This window comes from Chionomys nivalis, chromosome 8 (genome assembly GCF_950005125.1).
Source record: "Chionomys nivalis chromosome 8, mChiNiv1.1, whole genome shotgun sequence".
Classification (NCBI taxonomy): Eukaryota; Metazoa; Chordata; class Mammalia; order Rodentia; family Cricetidae; genus Chionomys; species Chionomys nivalis.
The window spans coordinates 43,718,070-43,741,742 of NC_080093.1; the positions used below are offsets into that span (position 1 = coordinate 43,718,070).

At 38.5% G+C, this 23,673-nt stretch overlaps 1 protein-coding gene and 1 pseudogene across 1 annotated transcript; both read right to left on the bottom strand.

The window, feature by feature from the left end:
- Positions 1-11,377: 11,377 nt before the first annotated feature.
- On the bottom strand, positions 11,378-12,257 carry LOC130880443 (60S ribosomal protein L6-like; annotated as a pseudogene).
- Positions 12,258-21,538: 9,281 nt separating this feature from the next.
- Positions 21,539-22,486, bottom strand: LOC130880780 (olfactory receptor 10W1-like). The gene has a single exon (XM_057779984.1). It carries the CDS (start codon positions 22,484-22,486, stop codon positions 21,539-21,541), a length of 948 nt encoding a protein of 315 aa, XP_057635967.1.
- Between the last annotated feature and the right edge of the window lie 1,187 nt (positions 22,487-23,673).

Sequence of the window (23,673 nt, forward strand, 5' to 3'; positions counted from 1 at the left end):
ATTTGTGATCCTAGGAAGTTAAATAAGAAAGTGAACCCAAAGAAAATCGTATAGTCATCCGCCTGGATAGGGGAAGTAGACAAGATTGCAGGGCAAAAACTGGAAACTTGCGGGTGAGGTGGCATGGGGCAAAGGGGAAATGGGATGAGAAAAGTGAGAAGGGGAGGATGGGAGGAGCTTGGGGGATTGGGATGGTTGGGATATAGGAAGGGTGGATACGGGAGCAGCGAAGTATAATTCTCCAAGTTTTATCTTTTTAAGTTGTTTTCAAGGAGTCTTGGGAATGGTCCAATTACTTTTCACCATATGCAGCTCTTCTATTAGAAGAACACCTGTAAAATTCAGCATAGCATAATTTAAAGGATGCTACAACTTTAGGTAAAATAAAGAAATGTAGTTATGCAAATTGCAGCAACAATCACCTGGGAAAATGTTATTAATCTGGGCTTTAAATTGAGCAAACACAATTGCCCAAGAATCACTATTTTGAAATAACAAATCAATCTGTTGCTTAGTACAAGGAATATTGATCAAAGCCAGTTCTTGATCAAAATATCTCCTTGATTCCATTCTGCTTTTCTGTGTGAAAGAAGCTACTGTTTCAAAATAAGGTTTGAATACCTTAATTGGTAATGCTGAGGGGACCTAAGAGGTGAGTGAACAGCCACATGGCTGGATGCCCTACTGTCTAAAATCTCCCTGATGGAACAAAACCTAGGGGCCCTTCCCCAACTTCATTGGAATTTCTACCCACTCAGCAGGGAATTTCCTGCAGCCAGACTCTCCCACAACCCATCCAGCTGCCATTCAAACTACTAGATATACCCCATACCCAAACCAGCCTACTCTCCTTCAATCTTTTTGGAACTCTGAAACACAGCTTGCTCCAATGCTGAGGGGACCTAAGAGGTGAGTGAACAGCCACATGGCAGGATACCCCACTATCTAGGACCTCCCCAGCAGGACAAAACTGTGGCCCCCTTCGCCAACTCTCTTGAGTTTTCTAGCCAGCCAGAAGGGAGTTTCTTGAAGCTAGGCTTCCCCTAAACCCATCCAGTTGCTATTCAAACTACTACTAGCTAGACCCCGCCCTTCAAACCCACCTACTCTCCTGCAATCTCAGTGGAACTCTGAAACACAGCTTGCTCCAATACTGATGGGACCTAAGAAGTAAGTGAACAGCCACACAGCCAGATGCCCCATTCTCTAGGACCCCCTAGTGGAACAAGACCCAGGGGCCCTTTCCCCCTTGGCTTTTCTAGCTACCCAGCAGTGAGTTTCCTCTGACAGGGCTCCCCTAAAACCCAAACCCATCCACTGGACCCCCAAGCTACTAACCACACCCTAAGAGCTGAGAGCTTGCTATAATACTGAGGGGACCAAGAACATGCATCAACACTGAGGGAATTAAGAGAGAGCACCAAGGGAGCAAACCAGGAGAGAAGACAAGGAGAGTAGGTGTATAGAGATCTCAGAAGCTTTCTAAGACAGACATTATATTGCAGAAACGACCAAGAAAAACTCCCAAATACTCAGACAGCAACAGCAAGGATTGGACCAAGATTCAAAGACATTGCCGGACTCATTTGAAGGAAGAGACCCAGCAGTCACACATCAGGAAGACCTGATCATCCTAAACCAGAAGAAATAGAAGAAAATGACTTTAAACATAATTTTATGAAAATAATAGAGACCGTTAAACAAAAAGTGAAAAACTTTCTTAAAGAAATGGAAGAGAAGAAAAACAAAACATTAGAAGAAATTAATAAATCTCTCAAAGAAAACCAAGGAAAACAATCAAACAGGTGAAGAAAACAGTTCAAGACTTGAAGACTGAAATAGAGGTAATAAAGAAAACACAAACCGAGGGAAGGCTGGATATGGAAAATCTGGGTAAATGAACAGGATCTATAGAGACAAGTATAACCAACAGAATACACAAGATAGAAGGAAGAATCTCAGGTGTTGAAGATACTATAGAAGAAATAGACTCATTGGTCAAAGAAAACATTAACTCCAACAAATTCTTAATACAAAACATTCAGGAAATCTGGGACACCATGAAAAGACCAAACCTAAGAATAATAGAGATAGAAGAAGGAGAAAATTCCAGCACAAAGGCACAAAAATCATATTCAACAAAATTATAGAAGAAAACTTTCCCAACCTAAAGAAGGATATCCATATAAAGGTACAAGAAGTGTACAAAACACCAAGTAGACAGGATCAAAAAGAAACATCCCCTCACTATATAATAATCAAAACAAAAAACATACAGAATAAAGAAAGAATATTAAGAGCTGCAAAGAAAAAAAGGTCAAGTAACATATAAAGAGAAACCTATCAGAATTACACCTGACTTCTCGATTTAAACCATGAAAACCACAAGGTCCTGGATAGATGTGCTACAGACACTAAGAGAACACGGATGCAAGCCCAGACAACTATACCCAGCAAAGCTTTCATTCACCATTGATGGAGAAAACAAGATATTCCAGGACAAAAATGATTTAAACAATACGTATCCACAAACCTAGCCTTACAGAAAATACTAGAAGGAAATCCCCAACCCAAGGAAGCTAACTACACCCACAAAACACAGACTTCTGTTAACCCCCCACCAGCATAACTCAAAGAAGGGAAGCACACAAACATTACTACTGAAAAATAACCAGAGTTAACAACCATTGGTCATTAATATCACTTAATATCAATGGACTCAATTCACCTATAAAAAGACACAGGCTAGGCAGACTAACAAGAAACTTTACCTGGGATGCAAGGAGTGCATTGATATCAAGCAGGCATAGGCCTCCTTCTTGCCAGATAGACAAGTGCATGTGACTCCATTGCAGGGCAATGACTGGAAACAAACGATGGCCAGAGAGAAGACCAGCCTAGACAACACCATATTGGCTACGTGGAAAATGCTGTCCAAAATGTCTGCTCAACAAAAGAAGCACAACCACGATGGATAATCAGTGCAAATACGGATTTTGTCGTCTTCCAGGCAGTATGGGTCAGAAGTCCTATATGGGACACTAGTCTGGCTGAAAACACGCATTGGCCAACTACGTCCTTACTTTGCACACTAGCACCAAAGGCCAAAGGTTTCTTAAAGTGTTTTATTCATAGCGGCCAGATCATGTTTTGTGTCTAATTCTGCCTCAGCCTTCCTGGCCAACCTGGATTCCTCCCACAAAAGGAAAAGACCGAGGAAGAAAATGATGTACGTGATTTGAAATCGCTATTGGATTGCAGCCTGGGCCTGCTGATAGCCTATCAGAAGTCGGTTGGGCAGACGAATCTTGGACACTCACGGGCCGCTGAACAAGGGCTGGAAAACCGTTAGTGCTGGTGCTGTGTACATTGAATCATAGCGAGGCTGCTTGCCCGGCGCCACAGAAATCCCAGAAGTGAAGAAGTGTCCAGACTGCAGCTCTGGGGCAGAACTGCAGATTGAAGTCAGAAGCCTTTAACTGGGACTTCTTCATTGGCACCGACTCCTGCTGTGACCACCCACCACAGGGAACCTGAGGACCAGAGGACTAACCACCGACTGGGGCTGGTGAGCAAGGCCGGACAAATCACCAGGGTGGTGAAGAGAAGCGAGCGGTTATGCCAGTGTGGTCTTGCCCACAATACAGAACCGCGCTGAGACCCTAGAAAGGGAGGCAAGAAGGCAAAGGCCATCTGAGAAGGTGCCACACTCAAGCCCTCGATCATTCTTTGTCTGAAAACCGCCCACACAAGGAAAGGAAGGCAGCCGCAATGGAGATTCCTTGGTGTAAACACCAAATTTGTCGTTTTCCAGGTGGCTGGGTCGGATGTCTTGGGACACTTGCTCTGCAGAAAATGGGCGTTTGTAGATGAAATCCACAAGAAATGGGCTAAGGTAAAAAAATTGGAAAATTTTCTTTCTTTTTTTTTTCTTTTCAATCTCTCTCTCTCTCTTTCCCCTTCGCTCCCTCCCTCCCTCCCTCCCTCCCTCCCTCCCTCCCTCCCTCCCTCCCTCCCTCCCTTCCTTCCTTTCCTTTTCTTCCTTTCTTTCTTTTGATTTTTATTGAACTCTACATTTTTCTCTGCTCCCTTCCTTGCTTCTCCCCTCCCCTTCAACCCTCTCCCAAGGACTCACTGCTGAATGCTGACTCCTCAATGCCCCCTGCGTGCCAAAGTCTGGATTCCTGCACTAATTCGGGCAAAGCCTAAACTAAATCTGCTTTCTGGTTCCCAGGCATGAGGCAGTTGATGTCACGTATGATGCTACGGACAAGGTACATGCCATCCAGCAAGCAGTTGTAAGGCGACTGGAGAAACTCGTGGACCTGAAATGGAGTTTTGGTGATAAGGAAGAAGACCCTGGCAGCTACACTGTGGACCCATGAAAGACGATCAAGGAGTTGCCCGCAGTGTTCCATAGGTGAAGCCAAGATGACAGCGCAGTTCTGCCCCGGTTTTGTGGAAGATATGTCAGGTTCTTCACAGCACAGTCAGCAAAGTTCACATGCATTGCCAGGCCTGAGTCCACGGTATTCCAAGTCCTGGCTACTGTGTTGCTGTACAGAGCCAAGCCACTGCTTTGAAGAGGGAAGGTTTGTTGGGTAGGAACTGTGTTCCCTTCCCTGTGGGCTTGACAGCTGGGACTGCCTGAAATACCACCCCAGACTGACTGTACTCCACAGTCTCAGTGGTAACCTAGGCCATTGCTAGGTGAAACATCATACGCCATTGTTTTCGCTTGTTCAGGATCAACAGAGGTCGTGGCAAGGTGGCCAAAGCACCACCACTTGCAGGGGCAAAGTTGAGGCCTTATTTTGACCTCTCCAAGACCTGGAAAAGCCCAAAGGGTAGGAATATAATATTTGCAAACTCTAGAAATCTCTGCTTTTGTTCCTGCTTTATTTTAGCTCCTCTAGCTATCAAAATACATCTACGCAAGTGTACAGATAGTTGAATCCTATTTCCTTGTCCCATATCTGCAAATATTTACAGTTTTATTCCTGATTATTTGCCCTGCCCCATTCTCTTTCTTTTTTTTTTATATCTACAATTTATTTCCAAGTCCTCATGTTATGCCCATACTCTTGCTCCTTAAAGAGACCAGCAGGGAATCGGGACTTGGATGCAAAAGCAAGGTTTATTCCAAAGTGCAGTATGAGCCTAGGCACAGAACTCGTCCAGCACACTCAACACAGGGAGTGCCAGCCAGAGAAGCTGCCATCCAGAGATTACAGGACTTTTTATAGATAATCTTGCAAGATCACCAATTCTCACCTAATTTGCATACCTGGACCTAATTGAGGACAGCAAATGATTAGAAAAGGGTGTAAAGTTCAATAAGCATGATATCGTTATGCAAATAAAGAATGGACCATTCCTATCTGTCCTTGGGGTATGTGGATGAAGCATACTATGGACATATTTTTAATTGGTCAGTTCTTGGCTATCCTTGAGGCTCTCTCAGTTGTTATTGGCTCCTCCTGTGATGGCCCTTGTCACATGTGAAGTGTTTTTCAAAATAGCCTAGCTTAAACAGTGTAATTCAGATGGAAAGCAATTAGGTCACTTTGACTGGTTTTATTTCTTTCGCTCATTACTATCTCTGTACTTGTGCGATTTTCTTGTGGGTTCCCTCACATACTCCCTGTTCACGTTTCACATGGCCACACTTCTGTGCATTTTTGGGTTCACCTGTCAGCCCAACATTTCAGCGCCATTTTTCAGGAATCAGCCTAGACAAAAATACCTCTTGCTAGGGTAGAGACATGTGAATTTAGAAAATATTAGTAAAGAATGTGAAGACATGAAAGAAAATAATAAAACAGAGGAACATATAGGATAGTATTGGGAGGGAATTCCAGTGAGTACTGAAATTCAACTGCATTTTATTTCCAATTGTTTTAAATACTCCTAACTCCAAAAGGTAGGAATAAGACAAAAAAATTGTATTAACATGATACAAAGAGATGATCATACCAACTGAAGTTTGCAGGCTACATCCATAGTTAAACATTCTGCTGCTAGAAAAAAGCAAGTCACACTCATATCTTAGACCAAAACATTTTTTAAGGAAAACCATTCCCTGAGTAGAATCCAGTGTTATCTCCATAAAGAAACTAGACCCTTTGACAGATCCTTAGACATTTGTTTGATGTAGAAGAATATCTACTTCTCTAATCCCGAAACACAAGTCTGGATATTAGGCACACCTGTTGACAATAACATTGCAGAATAGAATTCTCATCTAAATATCTAAATTTAGGTTGGACCTTTATTTGAGGTAGAATCATGACAACTTTGAAGGAATAGAGATAAGTTCCAATTCATTGACCTGGTCAATATGGAAATAGACTCACATTTTCAGGCCTCCACATGTCAGATCAGAGTTTGAAGCTCCATGCTCTTATTTAGTAATTTAATTGTCACACTGGTCACAATGCGTGGCATTGCTTGGCTTTCTAATGTGTCACAGGGATGTGAATACCAAGTGTTTTAAATGTGTAACGTTGCTGGGGGTAGTAAGATTTTCCCTTTTGGATGCTTATTTGTTATCTCATGTTTTGTAAAATGAAGAGTGAGGGTCTTTAGAGCTGCGTCTTCTTAGGCTTCTTAGGCTTTGGGTTGCTCTGCTAAACTTTCATTAAGAAAATGAATAAAAGCTAAAGAAATATAAAAAATAAAGTATTATAGCACAAGAATTCCAAGCACACATCAAAACCAAATAATGTGGAAGCTTGTTCAGAGAAGCTTCAAAGATAGTTTTGTCTTCTTCTACATGAAACTCAAGGTAGCAACATGGCACACACACAAAGACAGGAAATTGATGTGAAACCTGCCATTCTTTTTCGTAGTGGTTGTTTTCAATTGATCCCATGCATGGAGCTTTATTGCTTGCTTCCACTGTTGCGTTCTAAGAAAATTCTCAGAAAGGATTTCCAATTAGGTTTTGTATGGCCAAGTGGACCTTTCACAGACATGAATGGCCCCAGGTCACATTTCATGAGGTACACATAGACAACCATTCCTTTGTGCAAGGCTAATGTTCATGTACAAGGCGTTGGCAAACACTGGTTAAAGTTTTTGACTGGAAGACTGACAGTAGTGCTTCTGAATGACCAAATAGGAGTTGCTCTCATTAACATATGGGGTCTTTCTTACTCAGTTAACTGTAAAAGAAATTACTACTTTGTTTTTGTTTGGGGCCTAGAGATCTGCAAAATTTTTCTCATGAAATCTTGGCTACAATAATGATCAAATGTTGACCCAGGAGATATAGACTGGAATGTGTTGAAGGGTAACACTGACTAACATGTATGTTTTGCATAAGCAAAGATTGAGGAAAAAAATGGATGTTACCTTGTAACATCTTGACTTGAGAATTACAGTAGTAACCTCAAACCTTGTAAAACATGCCATTCTAATGAATAAAACCTGACGTAGTGTGGGGAGTCTGGCATCTGCCACAATATCACTTGATTAAGGCAGTGCTTCTCAACATTTGTAATGTTGTGACTCTTTATTTTCTCATGTTGCTGGTAAACCCATCCTAAAATTATTTCACTGCTACCCCATAAATGTAATTTTGTTACTTTTATGAATCATATGTGTATATTATATATGAGTGATATCTGATATGCAACTTTGTGGTGGTCACGGCCCAGAGCTTGAGATCCACTGTAATGTGGGGGGAAAAAAGAACATATAATCTCAAGGTCTGGTGACAGCTTTAAAATGTCATGTAAATTAGAAGGTATATTTGGAAACTCTCTGAGTATTTGATAGTGATCTTTATCAAGATTAGTATCAAAATATTTTAAAATATCTTTGCAATGTGCACATTTTTCTGTGTGTTCCTCTAAAACCATTCCTCCATTATTTTACAGCCCCTGAAAATCCAAAATTTGCATTTTTCATCCTCATTATTTTATGGCTCTCCCAAGAATGCTTTCAAAGTTCACTCAAACCTTGTAAAGAATACAGTTGATTATGAATGCCTATATGACCTGCTTGTGGTCCTGATGTTGGGACCATTTGGAGTCCTGGCCTCCAGCTGCTCTTCCCTGCTAGAGACCTTTACTTTTCCTTCTGATTTGAGTTACTGAAAGCTGTGTCAAAGTTATTTACCAGCTCTGCTTCAAGAGCATGTGATGCCTTACCTTGAGTATACGAGGATAAAGTTTTCACCTCTTGGCCCACTTGACTGTTGGGTATATAAGCCTCCATGGTGCTATTGAATAAAAGGCTTCTTACAAGTGAATAGAAGTTCGTGTCTTTGTCTCTCTGTCTGTGTGAATCTTTGTGTGTTTCAACCTCCAGCACCTTGCCCGAAGGTCACAAACTGTAATGGTAGCACATAGAGCTCAGACAGGCGTTGTGCGCTGCAGTCCTGATTATAAACGTTGTTAATTACTGTCAAAGCAAGTTGATAAACATTTTGGTTACATCTATATTAATTTCTTCGAGGCAATAGGATATCTATCTCAATTGTTTCATATATCTGGCTCAGTGTTTGTCTTTGTTTTCTAATTTTAAACCCTATAACCAGGTTTTCAAATGCCATATTCAGGAACTATTTCTACACTCAAGTTATTTTATAATTAGTTTAGTCCATGGTGACTGTGACTTTTCTCTGTCTAATGATTATGTGGGTCTTTTTGTTTAGCACATACAGTAACTTAAGCCTTGGTTTCGATAGATTCAATTGATCAATGTTAAAGCTTTATAAAAAATTTAAATTTTACTTTTATGGAAAGAAAATAAATATCAAGAAATTGAAATCATTTAGATACTCTCACACTAATTTCAAATTTGTTTCATTCCATTAGGAATTAATTCTAAGGAAATTCACCAAAGAGAAAGTGAACTTTGCTGCTAAGATGTTGCTGCCACAGATGACTTTGGGAGGTCTCTCAGAGATATTTTTTTAATCTTCTTACAGCAGATGGTATAATGAGGGTCCACAAAGTTTTTGGTCAGCCTCATACAGAGAGAAGGAGACATTGTGTGATGCCTTCACAAGATCCACAAGACAGTAGGAAGTGTTTTTTATATGCTGACACTCAGGCAAAAAAAGGTTTCTAAAAATTGGTGTCTGGGATAGAAATGAGTGAAAAGGATATCCATCCAAGCCATACTATCATGGAATCATTCAAATTTAAGTTATGACTGGGAAGGCCTATAATTTTCTCAGTAATATAAAATATATTGTGATATAATTACTGAGTACTATCTTGCCTCATCTAGTGACATTTTTGAATGTCCTTAATGGGATTTCTTGAGAACTAATGAGTCTGTCAAGAAGAGGTATATCCTTAGTGGAACGCCTTAACCTTCATGTAACTGCAGAAAGACAAAAGTTAAATAATTTCTTCTATGTGGCCACTATAAAAAATTGCTGCCTTGGGTTTCAAGGCAGGTATCTTTAATGTCTGTCTTAAACCCAACAGGGACTTGCTGTTGTTACATTCCAGGTATGAAAACTCATGAGAACTCCTGAAAGCAAATATTTCAGCCATCTTTAACTTTGAAGTTTTGTGCACGTATACAACACTGGCCTTGTTCTGCAGATCTAATGTCTTAGTTGTGACTCTGGTATGTGGTGATTGCTATTGTCAAGTCTATAAAGAAGTACCTAAATGGGCTTTGTTATCCATGATAACAAATCATGATAGAAGATGTTGAATTATATGAACTCTATGAGTCCATTATATTTACAAGTAAATGGATTGTGATGTATTTGTGAAAAGCAATTTATGAAAGATTTTTCCATGAACATTATTTCTGGTGTTTGGTGAATTTTTCCTTATCCTATATATTTTCTTTTCTAGTCAAACCTCTTCTGCTAATTTTTAGCTATTTTCTCTCTCTCTCTCTACCTCATTATTTTGATAGCAACCTGGAGTTATACTTATGATCTGAAAACCCAATTATCATCTGTTCTCTGCCTCCCAGAGCACTGGAGTTATAGACATGCACGGTATGTCCAATTTTTCATGGGAATTATGGTATTCAAGGCAGTGTCTCAAGCTTGCACAGCAAGGGCTCTTATTCACTTAGTGATCTCCCTGAACCAATATCTGAGTTGTTAGTCACTGAAGCTTTTGTATTTTTCCTTTGGCTTTTAGAACTGATAACTATACCAAAACTCTTAGCTCAGCTATACTTTTATTTGTCACCTTTATTTTCATCTTTTTTCTACTTTCATATTTAAATGTATGTACTTACTTGTAGACAGAATTGTCTGTTTTGTCCAGTCCTGCAGCTGTTCAGTCCCAAATAAACACACAGAGGCTTTGGTTAATTATAAACTATTTGGCCTATTGCCAAGGCCTATTACTAACTAGCACTTACAACTTCAATTAACCCATAATTCTTATCTATGTTTAGCCTTATTGCTTGGTACTTTTTCTCAGTAAGGCATTCTCATCTTCTGCATCTGGCTGATGACTGCATCTCTGCATTTCCTCTTCCCAGAATTCTTCTAGTCTTGTTGCCCTGCTTATACTTCCCCCCTGGCTCTTGGCCAATCAGTCCTTTCTTAAACAGGAACATTATCCCACAGCATTTCCCATTTTTTAAAAACAAAAACCCCAAATCTATTCTTCTTTGTTTAGAATTTTCCTGGCTATTATCCGTAAAAACTTGTAAACAATACTCTAAACAAGACGGACATCCATAGTAGGTTTTTATTTCGTGTGTGTGCGGGGGGGAAGGAGGTCACAATTTTCTAGGCTAATTGGGACAGTGGTAATCTTTGGTGAAACCTGAGAAAAATTAAGATTATGGTCAAATCTTGACTGGAGTATTCTGTGAGGGTGAACTACCTCAACTAATCACCTCCAGGTTATTCTGGATGTAGAAATCAGAGTAAACTGCAACAGAGGTCTTTTGAGACATTCGATCACAAGGGCCATCTTTGCCTACTCTGGGGGTCTTCCTGGTAAAACCCTGGTTTTTCCTAACCCAGAATAAATTCACAGCATCTCATTTCCTGTGTAAATAAAAGAAGAAATTCTTTTCCAAAATAATATACTTTGGGCTTAAATTTTGAAATCAAGATATTTTAAAAATATATGTTAGTTTAATCTAGCAATATTTATAATCAAAAGTCTTTTAGCACCTGTTTTTCCTTTGTCAGCTGTCAAATAATTCAGAGACAATGTAATAACATTTATTATCTAGACCCTGTGTATATTTTACATCTTTCTGTGGATTTTTTTATTACTCCATTTCTTTTTTGAGAACTTTATCAGTTTTCTTTTATCTCCAAGATCTACAATATATTTTTATACACATTGTAAGCTGTTTAGAGGTTTTTTTTCCAACTGAATCTAATTTTTTTTGACACATAAAGCTGTTTAATTAGGTTGTCAGTAATTTAGAAAACCAGTTTATGAGGATACATCCCGTTCGTCAGAGAGAACCGAGAGCGCAGGTAGCCCTGCAGCTGAGGAACAGCTTTGATCTTTGGCAGAATCTGCGAGTCCACTGCTTTCTGATCAGCCTTGACGCTGCTCTGTAATTTCATATTTCTCCTTCTCTGTGTCAAAGATCTCGCCCTCCTGATGCCTGGGCTTACGCAACTGCTTTTTCTTGAAGTAAGCATCAGTCAGGTGTTTGGGGATTTTAACTGTGCTGATATCAACTTTTGTAGAGGTGGCGATGACAAACTTCTGATGTGTTCTTCTCAAAGGAATCTGTTGAGGGCAAGAGGTCCTGTCACAGCAGTAAACCACTGCCCAGCTGCTTCAGGAAAACCACTCTCTTGCCCCTGTGGCGCCCAGTAAGGATGATGAGGACAGTCCCAGGAGAGATGCTGGCACGCAGGCGTCTCATGTGCTGACTGAAGGGCTTTTTGCCATGGCTCAGCAGCTTCCGAGGCACATCTTCGGTAGAATAATACCTGGGCATTTTTCGAAGCTTAACCACCCGGGTACCACCATTCTTGTCACCACAAACTGGTTTTGTGACAGTGGCAAGGACCTTTTCCTTTTTCTTCTTCTTTTCAACCTTGGTTTTTGCAGTTGTGTATTTCCTTTTGTACATGGCCTTTTTGGAATACATAGCAGATCGGGAGTACCTGCCAATTCCTCTAACAAGGACTGGATTTCGGCTGCATTGGGGCTTCCCCTTCTTGAGCCTTTTAGCCTTAGGGTCACCCTTTTTGGCTGCACCAGCGGCAGGGGCATCACCGCCAGCCTTCTTGCTGCAGGTTTCTTCTCTTTTGTATCAGGTTTTTCGGCTTTTTCACCCACCATCTTGCAAGATCCAACTGAATCTATTTTTACTGTATATCTCTATCTTTTCTGAGCACATTAGTATTTAATTTGCTAAGTGACATGGCTAGCATTAAAGTTGCAGCTTTGGTTACTGGCTCAGCCCCATTCCTTGGCTTCCTGAGAGCAGAAGTGGTAGAGGTGCTGGCAGAAGCCATGTTTATTTCCACAATTCTGTGGAGTTTCTGGGTCCATGCTACCACCAAGAAGCATGCCACAGGCTGCTCATAAATACTATACAAGTATTTGGTATCAGGGCATATCAAAAGAGTCACACACTGTTTACCACTAATAGCTGATTCATGAAGTCTCCTTTAAAGAAACCACACTCTGCTTGCCTCTAGCAAACAGCACCCACCTGAGAAAATGTTGCTACCAAGAAGCCATTTTTTTTTACTATGTCCTTTTGAGCCTAGACTCCCTTCCCAAGCTCCCTCATGTTTTATGTGGATGTAGATGCCAAATATTTGGTGCCATTTGTAGATGGAATTTTCTGTATCACCTGGTTCTGCAGCTGTTCAGTCCCAAATAAGCAAAAAGAGACATATTTTAATCATAAACTATTTGGTCTATTGCTCAGACTTATTACTAACTGGCTCTTCCAACTTCAATTAACCTATAGTTCTTGTCTAACCACATAGCTTGTTACCTCTTCTCAGTAAAATATTCTTATCTTGCTTCCTCTGTGTTTGGCTTGTGACTATGTCTCTTCCTTTCCTCTCTCTAGGATTCTCCTAGTCTGGATGTTCCATCTATACTTCCTCCCTGGCTACTAACTAATCAAGATTTTATTAAACAAGAGCATTATTTCACAGCACTTACATATTGATACTATTAATTTTATACATGTGTAGTGACTCTATCTTATATCCAAAAGTAATTATACTTGCCTTTTTTAGTATTTCACAAGTATTTATTGAATCACTTTGTGGACCATTTGGTTCTCAAGGTTTGGATGTATTAACAAGAGCAGATTATGTATTGTGATTATATTTCTTGGTAGAGGAAGACAGGTAAGAAATCATAAAAAAGAATAGGAGTAAACAATTGCATTTCAGAAAAGGAGAACACAAGTTACCTGAGGCAAAATTCCAATGAGGAATGGAATCAGGGTGAGGTAACAGTAGCAAATATGGAAGGTACTAGTTCACTTAAGGTACTCAGAAAGGCCTATGAAGGAATAGTCTGTGATCTGAGTAAAGGTAGATGTAAACTGTTTTAAGACATGGGTAGGGCAAAGCAAAAACTCCTTCATGAAACTAGATATCAACATTTCAAATATACCTCTAAAAGAAAATGTCTCTCAAATATATGCAAGCAAAAATGGTTTACTTTTACATCCATGCTAATGACTAATCCAGAATCAATACAAGATCCCAGAACATGTACAACTGAAGGGTATTTTATTTCATAGGGTGGCTATGCCAAATTTATTTTTATTTTATTTAAGTTCTTTGATAATCTCTCAGTTTCTTGAGTTCTCTAGAATTAGTCACGACACATTCAAATTTATAACTAAGAATAGTTCATGGAAAATTGCGAAGATAGGTCTGAGCACAGTAGTCTGAAATATGTTCAGGTAAGTGATTATAAGGATAGGGCTAATTATGGAGTTAGGAAGAAACCTGGTTCCAGAGAATCTCCCAGGTATCCATAAGGATGACCCTAGCTAAGACTCCAAGCAACAGTGGTGAACTGGCTTTCTCTTGTAATGATATTAGTGACTACCCTAATTGTCATCATGTAGTCTTTGTCTAGTACCTGGTAGAAGTAGATGCAGAGATTCATAGTCAAGCACTGGGCTGAACTCCAGGAGTCCTGTTGAAGAGAAGGTGGAGGGATTATATGAACAAGGGGGCTGTCAAGATCATGGTGGGAATGCTCACAGAGACAACTGACATAAACTTGTAGGAACTCTGGACAGACATCTAGAGGGCCAGCATGGGCCTGAACTAGGACTTTGGCATATGGATGGCAGCTATGTAGCTTGGTCATTTGTGGGGCTCATAGTAGTGGAATCAGAACCTGTCTCTGATACATGAGATGGCTCTTTGGAACCTATTATATATGGTGCTATGCCTTGTTCATCGTTGATGGAGGGTTGAGGAACTTGGTCCTGCCTCTATTTAGTATGCCATGCTTTGTAGATTCCCATTGGAGGGCTTAATTTATCCAATTGAGAGAGAGGAGGAGTGGATAGGGATGGGGTAGAAACGAGGCAATGGAAGGGAGAAGGGGGAGTGGATGGGGGGAATGTGGTTGGTATGTAAAATAAATAATGATGAATAAAAAGAAGCTACCAGTTTCAAAGTGGGGAGTATGAAAGGTGGTGAAGTGAGAAGTCTTGGGAGGGGTGAATGGAAGAAAGGAGGAAATTATGTATTTATATTTGAATTAAAATGCTTTCAAAAGAATTAAAGGTCAAAACAACAAGCAAATACTGGTAGGACTAAAACCATTGTTGCCTGTTCAAATGATTAATCAATGCCATGTACATTTGATCATTTAGCATGTGTTAAAAATGCTGACACATCAGAATGGCTAAAACCAAAAACACCAATGATAGCCTTTGCTGGAGAGGTTGTGGAGTAAGGGGTACACTCATCCATTGCTGATGGGAATGCAAACTTGTGCAACCACTTTGGAAATCAGTGTGGCGATTTCTCAGGAAATTCGGGATCAACCTACCCCAGGACCCAGCAATACCACTCTTGGGAATATACCCAAGAGATGCCCTATTACAAAAGCATTTGTTCAACTATGTTCATAGCAGCATTGTTTGTAATAGCCAGAACCTGGAAACAGCCTAGATGCCCCTCAATGGAAGAATGGATGAAGAAAGTGTGGAATATATACATATTAGAGTACTACTCAGCGGTAAAAAACAATGACATCTTGAATTTTGCATGCAAATGGATGGAAATAGAAAACGCTATCCTGAGTGAGGTATCCCAGACCCAAAAAGATGAACATGGGATGTACTCACTCATAATTGGTTTCTAGCCAAAAATAAAGGACATTGAGCCTATAATTCATGATCCTAGAGAAGCTAAATAAGGTGAACCCAAAGAAAAGCATATAGTTATCCTCCTGGATATTGTAAGTAGACAAGATTGCTGGGCAAAAGCTGGGAACTGGGGGTGGGGTGGGATGGGGGGAAAGGGGAGATGGGGAGAGAAAAGTGAGAAGGGGAGGATGGGAAGAACTTGGGGGAATGGGATGGTTGGAATAAAGGAGGGGTAGATATGGGAGCAGGGAAGTATATATCTTAATTAAGGGAGCCAATTTTAGAGTTGGCAAGAGACTTGACCCTAGAGGGGTTCCCAGGTGTCCAGGGAGATGTCCCAGCTGGTTCCTTGGGCAGTTGAGGAGAGGGAGCCTGAAATGTCCCTACCCTATAGTCATTCTGATGAATATCTTGCATATCATCATAGAACCTTCATCTGGCGATGGAAGGATATAGAGACAGAGACCCACATTGGTGCAATGGACTTCACTTCCATGGTCCAAATGAGGAGCAGAAGGAGGGAGAACATGAGTAAGGAAGTCAGGACCACGAGGGGTGCACCCACACACTGAGACAATGGGGATGATCTATTGGGAGCTCACCAAGGCCAGCTGGACTGGGTCTAAAAAAGCATGGGGTAAAACTGGACTCTCTGAATATGGTAGACAATGAGTGCTACTGAGAAGCCAAGAACAAGGGCACTGGGTTTTGATCCTACTGCATGTACTGGCTTTGTGGGAGCCTAGGCTGTTTGGGTGCCTACCTTCCTAGACCTGGATGCAGGGGGGAGGACCTTGGACTTCCCACAGTACAGGGAACCCTGACTGCTCTTCAAGGCTGGAAAGGAAGAGGGAGGGGAGTGGGGGAGGAAGAGGGAAATGGGAGGCAGAGGCGGGAAGGAGCCAGAAATTTTTAATAATAATAAAAAAAATACTGACACAAAATGGGTTACTTAAAAATGTTATTGAAGGCAGAAAAACTAAAGTCCAGAATAGAGAGAACTCTGGGGTATCTTGTCATTTGAGTCTAGAATGAAGACATGGACTTACTAAAGGAGAGAGAGGGTGGCAATGAAAAGGTGGAAGGATTCCCTTTCTTTTAATTTTAAAAATAAATTTTATTGCATACATTTAACTTTTACAAAATAAATATTTGGGATACATATAAACTGGGATACACTTACATATTTGGGATACATATAAATTCATTTTCCTCAAGTATTGCATGGCAAGAACAAAAATTCCAGTATCTTATAATTTTATTAATTATATGAGAGGAATATTTAAATATGAACAATGTGCTGATGATTTCTGAATTGATTTCTGAAGCCATAACTTTCCTTATGCCCATTTGATCTAAATGTCCCAAAGTTTACAAACACAACACACACAAAGAATCAAATGCACTTCCTTCTTCTTTAATCATTGAAAACTGAATGTAACTCCCACCAAAAAAAGACATACTTTTTAGTTTTCTCTACTGAATTCTCTATAGGCTTCCTCATTTCATAAATGAAATATTGCCATTCATTGACCTCATACTCAGTACACATAAATTTCCATTGTTTAATCTTGAAAAACATCTGAACATTAGTACTTGATGTCAATGTGATAATGGGAGGCAAATTAATCATCCCTCTAAATTAGAAAATTTGCTTTCTGTTGGAAGATAGGTATATTAAAATGAAACCCTGGAAACCTATCTCTCCTCAAATTTTTCTGTGACTTTGCATTTTACTCTGAAAGAACTCAGTTTTCACTATGATATATATCACCAGTATCTTGATTCTGAGTAAATTACGACCTGATAAGTTACCATCCCACTGGTTTGTCGTCTGTCATGTTTTTGACATTCAAACAACACAGACTTCTTGCTGTACTTCAAAGAACAAAATAGAGCCGAAAGAATGATGAGATGCATGGGCATAGGTGCCTCTGCCTGGTTCTAGTTCTGACTAACCATTTTACTAGATTATTTCCTTGGAGAATTTTATGCTTTCTATATCTATCAGTCCCAATATCTATAAATTGATAAGCAATTTCCTCCTTCTGAAGGGTTTGTAAAGAAAGAAACAAACCATAGTATAAAATCATCAAATGTATTAGTTATCAATATCATTCAGGATCTGATCATCATCACCATCACTATAGTTATTATCTCCTCGATACAACCACCATTATCACCTCCATTGAAATGGCCATTAGGTAACATAACCTCTACTGGTAGATAACAACAACCACCAACACAATTAGTCTTAATCATTGGTATTTATCACCAAGTCACCATCATTCTCATTCTCCTTGTTTTCTTTCAATCCTTTTATCTTCTCTTCTTCTTTCCCTTCAGTTTGTGTCAAATGCACAGTGTGAGACAGGGATAAAATAATGGCTACAGTTATTCCTTTCCAAAAGCAATAAAACAAAAGAAAATATGTCTCCTTGAAGTTAATTAAGACAGTCTTTTGTTTCTAACATATGAAATTAATAGATGAATATGGGACATGGATTTGATTGAAATACATTATATACATCTATGCAATCATAAATAATATTTTTAATGAATAATTACAATAAAGTGTATCAAATTATGTGTGGTCTCATGAGCAATTCACATTTAAAATATGCGCATGTGTTTATTGCCCAAACATGCACATACAATGAAACATGCACAAACACATGTTTATATTAATACCCCCAAACATACATATACAAAGAAACACACAAAAACATTCATTGGAATGGAATTTTGACTATGTGTGAATTAATTTAAAATAGAACATGAGTTTTTAAATTTTGTAAATATTGTTATCCTTAAAATTATAAAATTCACAAGTAAATGAGCACAGCTAGAAAAAAAGTCTTCCAGGGTGAAGTAACATGGGTTTCAATGGACAAATATTGTATATTTTCTCTTACTGGTGCATCTTAGATATTAATCATTCTATCAGCATGCTTCAGTTTTTATAACCAAAGAGATTAGATATAGAGTAAATGAGTAGGTGAGCTATTTCCCTACAAAGGGAAATAGAATATATAATTATGGAGAGATGGTGGGGAAATGAGAGTGCTGACAACTTTAGTTAGACATCAACTTGAATTCTCCATGCTCAATGTGTTATGTAAAAGTTGTCTTCAGCAATTAAGTTACCTCCTAACTTTATGTTCAGTGTACTGAAATACACTCTGTATAGTACAAGGGAAGAAAGGTAACTACAAACCCACTTACAAACCTTATGATCTACAGTGGTGACCTGCCTGCATGATATGCTTGAGCAATAGTGGCATAAATGTAAGACTAACCAAGTACTCTGGTGGGATTTAAGGCCTATTTCATAAAATTAAACTCATTCCTGGCATTGTTCAGGTAGCTAAAAACCTGAGAATGATTATTTCATAGGCCTAGAAAAAATCAAATACTATTCTGGAAAGGTAGCAAAGCCAATAAGTCCTACTGATGTTCTGCTGTACTTGTTTATCAGTCTTGATCAGCCATCACCAGAGAAACTTCCTCTTGTAGTATGTTGCAACTGATACATAGACCCGCAGCTATGCAATGTGCAAGGATTGAAAGACTTAGGAACACTCAGTTCAATCTAAAATGGATGACTTCAAGAATCCTCTCCTTTTAGGTCTCGGGAAATTCTGTGAAAGAGGACGAAGAAAAGCTGTAAAAGAAAAAAGAGATAAATTGCTCCAATAAAAATATGGTCTTTCTGAAGCAACCAAACTAATGTACATATGAAACTACAGAGATTGTGGTAGCATGTACAGAGCCCACATAATCAAGCAGATGGGGTCCTAATGCTGAGAATAAAATAGACTCCTATCCCTAACCAAGAAACAATCTCCAATTGATATTGACTTGCAAAGTATTTAGTTATCTCTAAAGGAGGCTCATGGATTATATTTACTACTTTTAATAATAGATGTCAACAGAAGTTTCTATTCTGCCCAATCACAGCCATTTAGTACCAAATAAATATATAGAGGCTTATATTAATTCTAAGCTGTTTGGCATATTGCTCAGGCTTATTACTAACTAGCTTTTACAACTCAAATTTACTCATACATCTTGTCTATGTTTAGCCTCATGGCTCGGTACCTTCTTTCAGTAAGGAATTCTTTTTTAATTTTTTATTGATTTTTATTGAGCTTTACATTTTTCTCAGTAAGGAATTCTTATCTTGCTTCCTTTGCATCTGGCTGATGACTGGATCTCTGCCTTTCCTCTTTCCATAATTGTTTTAATCTGATTTCCCAGCCTATACGTCCCCCTGGCTACCAGCCAATCAATGTTTTATTAAACCAATATGAGTTACAAATCTTTACAGTGTGGAAGAATATTTTTCCACAGCAAGTAGGACCTATGTCTAGCATTACATGGCCAACAAAAAATAAACTCACAATAGACTTCTTGTTTTATATTAATTTTTCACCCTTACTAGTCTTTCATTTTGCAGTTTCTGATTGATTGTGTGTTTTAATGGACTTTGGGATACATGTGTGTTTGTGTGTGTGTGTATGTGTGTCTTGTGGGTTTACTATTTTATTAATATGTGTGGGAATTGCCTATATGTAAAACAGAACATAATTTTTATCCATTAATTTAAATACCATTTAACTTAAAAGTATAACCCATTTATGACTTGAGCAATATTATTATCAGAAGATTAATATTTAATTTTATAAAAGTAAGTAACATACAATATAGATAGACAATCACTTAAAGACAGAACATTAAAATGATACTATTACTTGGGAGTTGTGCCTCTTCTCTGTATTCTCAGTCCTTAAAAGTCTGAGATAGACAGATTGCAATTGCAAGTTTGGGACCAGTCAATGTTCACATGAAAAAAAAAAGTATAAAAAAATATACTAACAATATACTATTAGCTAATTTAAAGTTACAGCCATCCGCTGTGATCCTTAAGATGCATATTCCTTTTGAAGTCACGTGGAACATTCACCTGATTAGATTTTGTGTCATGAAGCACAACTCCATGCTCCAAACTGCAAATGATGCTAAGAATGGAGCACCTTGTAATTAGCATGTTCCCTGCTTAAATTATATACACAGCTCCACACAGAAAAGGAAGGAAAGGAAATCACTTTAGAAACCATCAGTACAACATTGACTCTATTAGAACAGTTTTCCAGCCTCCTAGATCTGGCAGTAAAGTACATCCCTTTATTAAGAAGAAATTATATTGTCTAAGACTTATTAACTAAGCTTAGTTATCTGAAAATATTGGGTAAACTCTTTTGATCATTCTACTGACAGAGTCTTTTATTATAATACTAGAAAGGACTTTTGAAAACTTACATAAAATATCTATGTTTCAGACATTTGTTACAAAATATGTGCATTATCTATATTTCTTGAACACTGAAAACACTTAATGATAACATTACTAGTACCCAGAACATTCAGATAAATACAAATTCCATTCCTAATGAAAAAAGTATTTAATAAACATTTTAAGAAAATTCAATTAGTAATGTTTGTTATTTTTACATATAATACTATAGTAAATAACTTGAGGCTTTCTGTTGGTTGATAACCCTCAAACTCCCTCTCACCACAGTTTACATCTCTCAAGAATGACCTTGTTATAAAATCACACAGATACAACCTTCTCTTGCCAACAGTTGGTTTCCAAAGTACAGGATTAAGCAAGAGATGCAAAAGACATGTGGTACTGCCCTCTCTGATTTCTCTTTGTGTCATTTTGCTGGTTAAAAGTTTCTTTAACTGAATCAAAACTACCATTCCTGGAATAGATTCTATTCTGAATCTTGTTTTCATTGTTGTTTTTTTTTTTTTTTTAAAAAAAAAGGTGTACCTTTTCTTACTTTTTAGGTGTCTTTATGATAATGTCCTCTTGCAGTCAATAAGGATTAAATGATTTTACATTCCCTGACTCCCAAGTACTGCAGACAAGCCCATTATTTTTATCGTTTTATCTAAAACTAATGGAATAAGCAACTACTATATACTATCTATCTAGTTATATAATGTCATATACTTTACTAGTACCAATATTTTGTGCTTATCTACATATAATCATATAAACCAATCACCCAGTCTAAAACTAGCACATAGTAAAGAATGTCACCATATAAATGAAATATTTTTGTAATTTAGGTTCCTTGCTTTTTAGGGACATCATTTCTACATCAGTTGAGACAATACTTTTGTAGAGACACAGGGATTTGATTTAGCTAAGACTAAATTTTGCTAAATTGGGTTTTTCCTATCATATGAGTTTTTGGGAAAGATAATTCCTGGTAAGAATTTTTCCTATGGCCCCTTTCATCTCACTGTTCCTCAGAGTGTAGATAAGGGGATTGAGGAATGGGGTTCCCAGTATGTACACGAGAGAGATGAATTGATCTTTCTTGGGGTGGTAGTTGGAGTTGGGGCGCAGGTACATGAAGGCACAGCAGCCATACTGCAGCAGCACCACAGTGAGGTGAGAGGAGCAGGTGTTGAAGGCTCTGCGCCGACCAGCTGCTGAGTGGAGTTTGAGTACAGCATTCACTATCAAGGCATAGGTGGTAGCAATGAAAAAGAAAGGCACAGCAATAGCTAGTGTGGCTGCCACTAGCACAGAGAGCTCGTGAATATGACTTGTGGCACACACTAGTCGCATGACTGGTGGTGCATCACAAAAGAAATGCTCTATTTCCCTGTTCTGACAGAATGGAAGACAGAAGATGAAGACCACAAGCTGTAAGGACAGGAACAGGCCAATGACTACAGACGCCACAACCAAGCGGATGCAAATAGTTACAGTCATGATGAGAGGGTATTGCAAGGGGAGACAGATGGCAACATATCTGTCGTAAGCCATGATAGCCAAGAGGAAGCAGTCAGCACTGCCAAGTCCAATAAGAAAAAACATCTGAGTAGCACAGCTCAACAAAGTGATAGTGTTCTCTGACTGTAGGGTGTTGACCAGCATGTGTGGTACCACCACTGCAGTGTAGCATAGTTCTATCCCTGAGAGGCTACCCAGGAAATAGTACATGGGTGTATGTAGGCGGGATTCTGTCTGGATGGAGACCACAATGAGGATATTCCCAGAAATGATTAGTGCATAAGCCAGGCTGATTCCAGTGAAGCAGAGGGTACGTAATTCTGGGACTTTGGGATAAGCCAGGAACACAAACTCCATCAGTACTGAGTGGTTCTCCCAGGTCATTGAATCCACAGGTGTTCTCTTCAGAGTGGAAAAATACCTGTCAGATTTCTAATTTATCTTATAGACAATTATTTTACTTTACTAATAAAATCTACATTTAAATGCACAACAGATAAATACCTGATCTTTTTAATTTTTATATTCATGAAATAGGTTCTCTCGAAAACCCACATGTTAATTTTTATCTTCAAAAAGTTTGGTAGTGAGATACTATTAAGCAAGAGCATCAGAGCAAATGTATTGGATACACAAAGGTATTTTCAGAAAGCATGGAACAGCAATTAAATTCTTTCAGTAAATTCATTAGTAAGCATCACAGAACTAATTAGTCAAATCAATTCAAGTGTGTTAGGAAAGAATTGCTTCAATTTATTCTTTCATACGCTTATTCATTATAGATTTAATTTATTTGTGTATGTATTTCATTGTCCTTAATTCAGTGACATGTCAATGTCATATTCACAGATTACTGTAAAATAGAAATTTAAGGAAAGAATAAAGCAATAAAGGAATTATAAGAGAAGTGATCATGGACAAAGTATTGTTCAAGTTAGACTTGACAGTGGTACAAATAAGATGCAGATAATGGTATACATTTTTTTTTTTTGTTATATCTAGGCTGATCCAATTAGGACAGCAATGACACCAGTACAACCTTATTTTATCTTAGGTTTCATTCTAACAGTAAAAACATGAACCAAACTATTGAATACCCTTGAAAAATATTCTTTGACTTTACACAGGGCTTTAGAAGGCATAACTAGTATCCTTTCCCACATTTAACTTTGCTTCCCAAGAGAAAATGTGAGATTGAAACTGGGGTATTGTCCTTTGCTAAAAAGTCAAAGCAAAGCAAAGAATATAAAGTGACCTCAAAATTTCAGCGACTATTGACAGTTCTAAAGAATACTGTTTCTGCTTCTTTTCTTAAATCTATATTTAGGAAGGCTGAAGAAAGGTATCCTGTAATGTTAATTCAAATTACTCAACTTTACTATTAGCCATTAGTCAGTAAGGTCTGTCAAAGAAATCTTTTTCCAAATGCCCTTTCTCAGCAGAAATATCATTTGCAGAAAGCAATGCTGCTGTCACATATATCTTAGTCATGGATGGTTCTCTATGTTATTCTTAAAGGTAAGGAATGGTCATTGCTTCATTCCTTTTTCTTCTTTCTCTGAGTTTCAAAA

Excerpts from the sequence above, each read along its gene's own strand:
- LOC130880780 (XM_057779984.1), bottom strand. The coding sequence starts at position 22,486 with ATGACCTGGGAGAACCACTCAGTACTGATGGAGTTTGTGTTCCTGGCT.